Raw genomic sequence first — 2,151 nt, 5'->3', positions numbered from 1 at the left:
GGCTAAAATGCGATTTTGGCTTCACATCTTCACCTTCAGAAATAAGGCTACAGTGTATTTCTGTCCACTAAGGTCAATTATTGGGCCTCAATGTAAATATATGTGTGTTTCCTAATGGCCAGAAAGGTACATATATACTCCAAACAGTGAAAGGTATATATATGAGCTATTTATTTTACAAGTTACTCTTAGATTTTGCAGAACTGGAATCAACTTCAAACATCTCTAGCCTCAGAAGCAGAGGTGCCAAAGTGCAACAACTTTTACAGCATTGTACAAAATGAAATGCACTCCTTGAAATAATGATTGTTCCCTTAGAAACCTTCTCCATTAGCTTAACCTCTCTATATCACTGTGAATGATCACTATAGCCACTGAATTATCCATAGGTCCTTAAAAATCTGTGGCGTGCATTGCGTAGCCCAGTTATGTATTATTAAATGTATATTAAACCTTTATTTAATCAAAGTTGAATGTCTTTCTGTCTCCAGGGAGTGCAGATTCCGAAGGGCTGGAGTGTGATGTACAGCATCCGGGACACGCACGACACCTCGGCCGTCTTCAAGGACGTGGATGCCTTCGACCCGGACCGCTTCAGCCAGGAGCGAGGCGAAGACAAAGAGGGGCGCTTCCACTACCTGCCATTCGGGGGCGGCGTGCGGTCCTGTCTCGGAAAGCAACTGGCCACTCTCTTCCTTCGTATCCTGGCCATCGAGCTCGCTAGCACCAGCCGCTTCGAGCTAGCCACCCGGAATTTCCCCCGCGTCATAACGGTACCGGTCGTCCACCCCGTCGACGGGCTCAAAGTGAAATTCTACGGCTTGGATTCGAACCAGAACGAAATCATGGCCAAGACGGACGAGTTGCTCGGAGCGACTGTTTGAAAGAGTTGATGATGAGGAGGAGTTCAAGGGGCGAGGGGGGGGGGGGGGAGGGGATAAAATGGAGGAGGGTTTGCTGAAAGAGCGAGCGAGTGATTTTTTTTTTAAGATTTTTTTTTTTGGGATTGAAGGAAAAGGAAAGAAAGAATTTCAGAGTTATTTTTTCTTCTCCAGAAAAAGGAGGGGGTTCCTTTTTCAGACTCAAAGAAAAAGCAGAAGGTCTTCGTTCAAATTCGTCCATCTTTGTTTCAACTGATGATGGATGATCGGGACTTTCGTTTTGAGAAAAAGAGGAAGAAGCTGCCAAAAAAAAAGTTATTAATTATGCTTCTATTATGTGTATTTTTTTAAAAGGAGAAATATACAAACGAAATGTACAAAAAAAAAAAAAAAAGCTATGTAATATAATTTGAAAGAGATTGGGGGAGGGGGGGGTAGTGCACAACGGGAAAGAAAGAGAAGTATGGTGGTGCTTTTTTGTGGAAATTAAGTCGAAAATTTTAGAAAAAGTAAAAAGTAAAGACGGATGGGGTAAGGAAGGGCGAGATGCATGAAACAGGGTATATAGGGGAGAAAGAATTATGATATTTTTAGCATTTTTTGGTGCTTGTGCTTAATCAAAGTTAAATCGAGAGGAACCATTCCAATTGTCTAGCAGGGTAAAAAGAGATGGATATAACCTTCATTTTCCTGGTCCAACATTTGTCATTCTTGAGCAAGAATTCTTCGCGTTGCCACCCCCAAAAATCCAACTAATGTGTTATGCTTATTGGTGGTGGTGGTGGCCCTTGTGTTGGCCATTGAAGATTAAAATGGTTTACTAGCTAACAGATGCATTCAACGGGATCATAGCACATTGGGTAGCATGGTTTTTTGGCCATCAAGTGTATCATGATGCAGTAGTTACTTTCTTGAATTTGTACTTTTATTTGGTGTCAAGTATCATTTTGGCCATTGGAGATAAATGCCTTTTGGGAAATTAGGGATGTGTTTTGTCCTCCCAACGGAGCCTTAAAGGTGCAGTGTGTAATATGAAATCATCAAGAAAGTTCTACAAAGTTCTACAAAGTTCTAGAATGCAACGCTCCCTGGGTAACCCCAACCCTTTCGAATAATAACAGAAGCTACAGTGGCCTACAAGGACAAGAGCAATTCTAAATTTTAAACAATGCACCCGATGACATTCCAACTATGACACTTTCAAGATGGCGGCACTAGGCCTTGGTCCAAAATATGCAGAAATATGGACATATATGAGACCCTTTCTAAG

At 41.8% G+C, this 2,151-nt stretch overlaps 1 protein-coding gene across 1 annotated transcript in view; it reads left to right on the top strand.

Moving 5' to 3' along the window:
• cyp26b1 (cytochrome P450, family 26, subfamily b, polypeptide 1) overlaps positions 1–897 on the top strand; it is a 7,317-nt gene extending 6,420 nt beyond the window's left edge. The window contains exon 5 of the mRNA XM_080051784.1: positions 492–897. Within this exon, the coding sequence (XP_079907910.1) occupies positions 492–884 (393 nt within the window). The 3' untranslated portion in view covers positions 885–897. The remainder of the gene's footprint in view (positions 1–491) is intronic.
• The last annotated feature ends 1,254 nt before the right edge of the window (positions 898–2,151 follow it).

The sequence above is a fragment of the Ammodytes marinus genome (genome assembly GCF_949987685.1).
Source record: "Ammodytes marinus genome assembly, chromosome: 23".
NCBI classification, from domain to species: domain Eukaryota; kingdom Metazoa; phylum Chordata; class Actinopteri; order Uranoscopiformes; family Ammodytidae; genus Ammodytes; species Ammodytes marinus.
The sequence above is the reverse complement of the archived record's forward strand: the minus strand, read 5'-3'. Positions and strand labels throughout refer to the sequence as shown.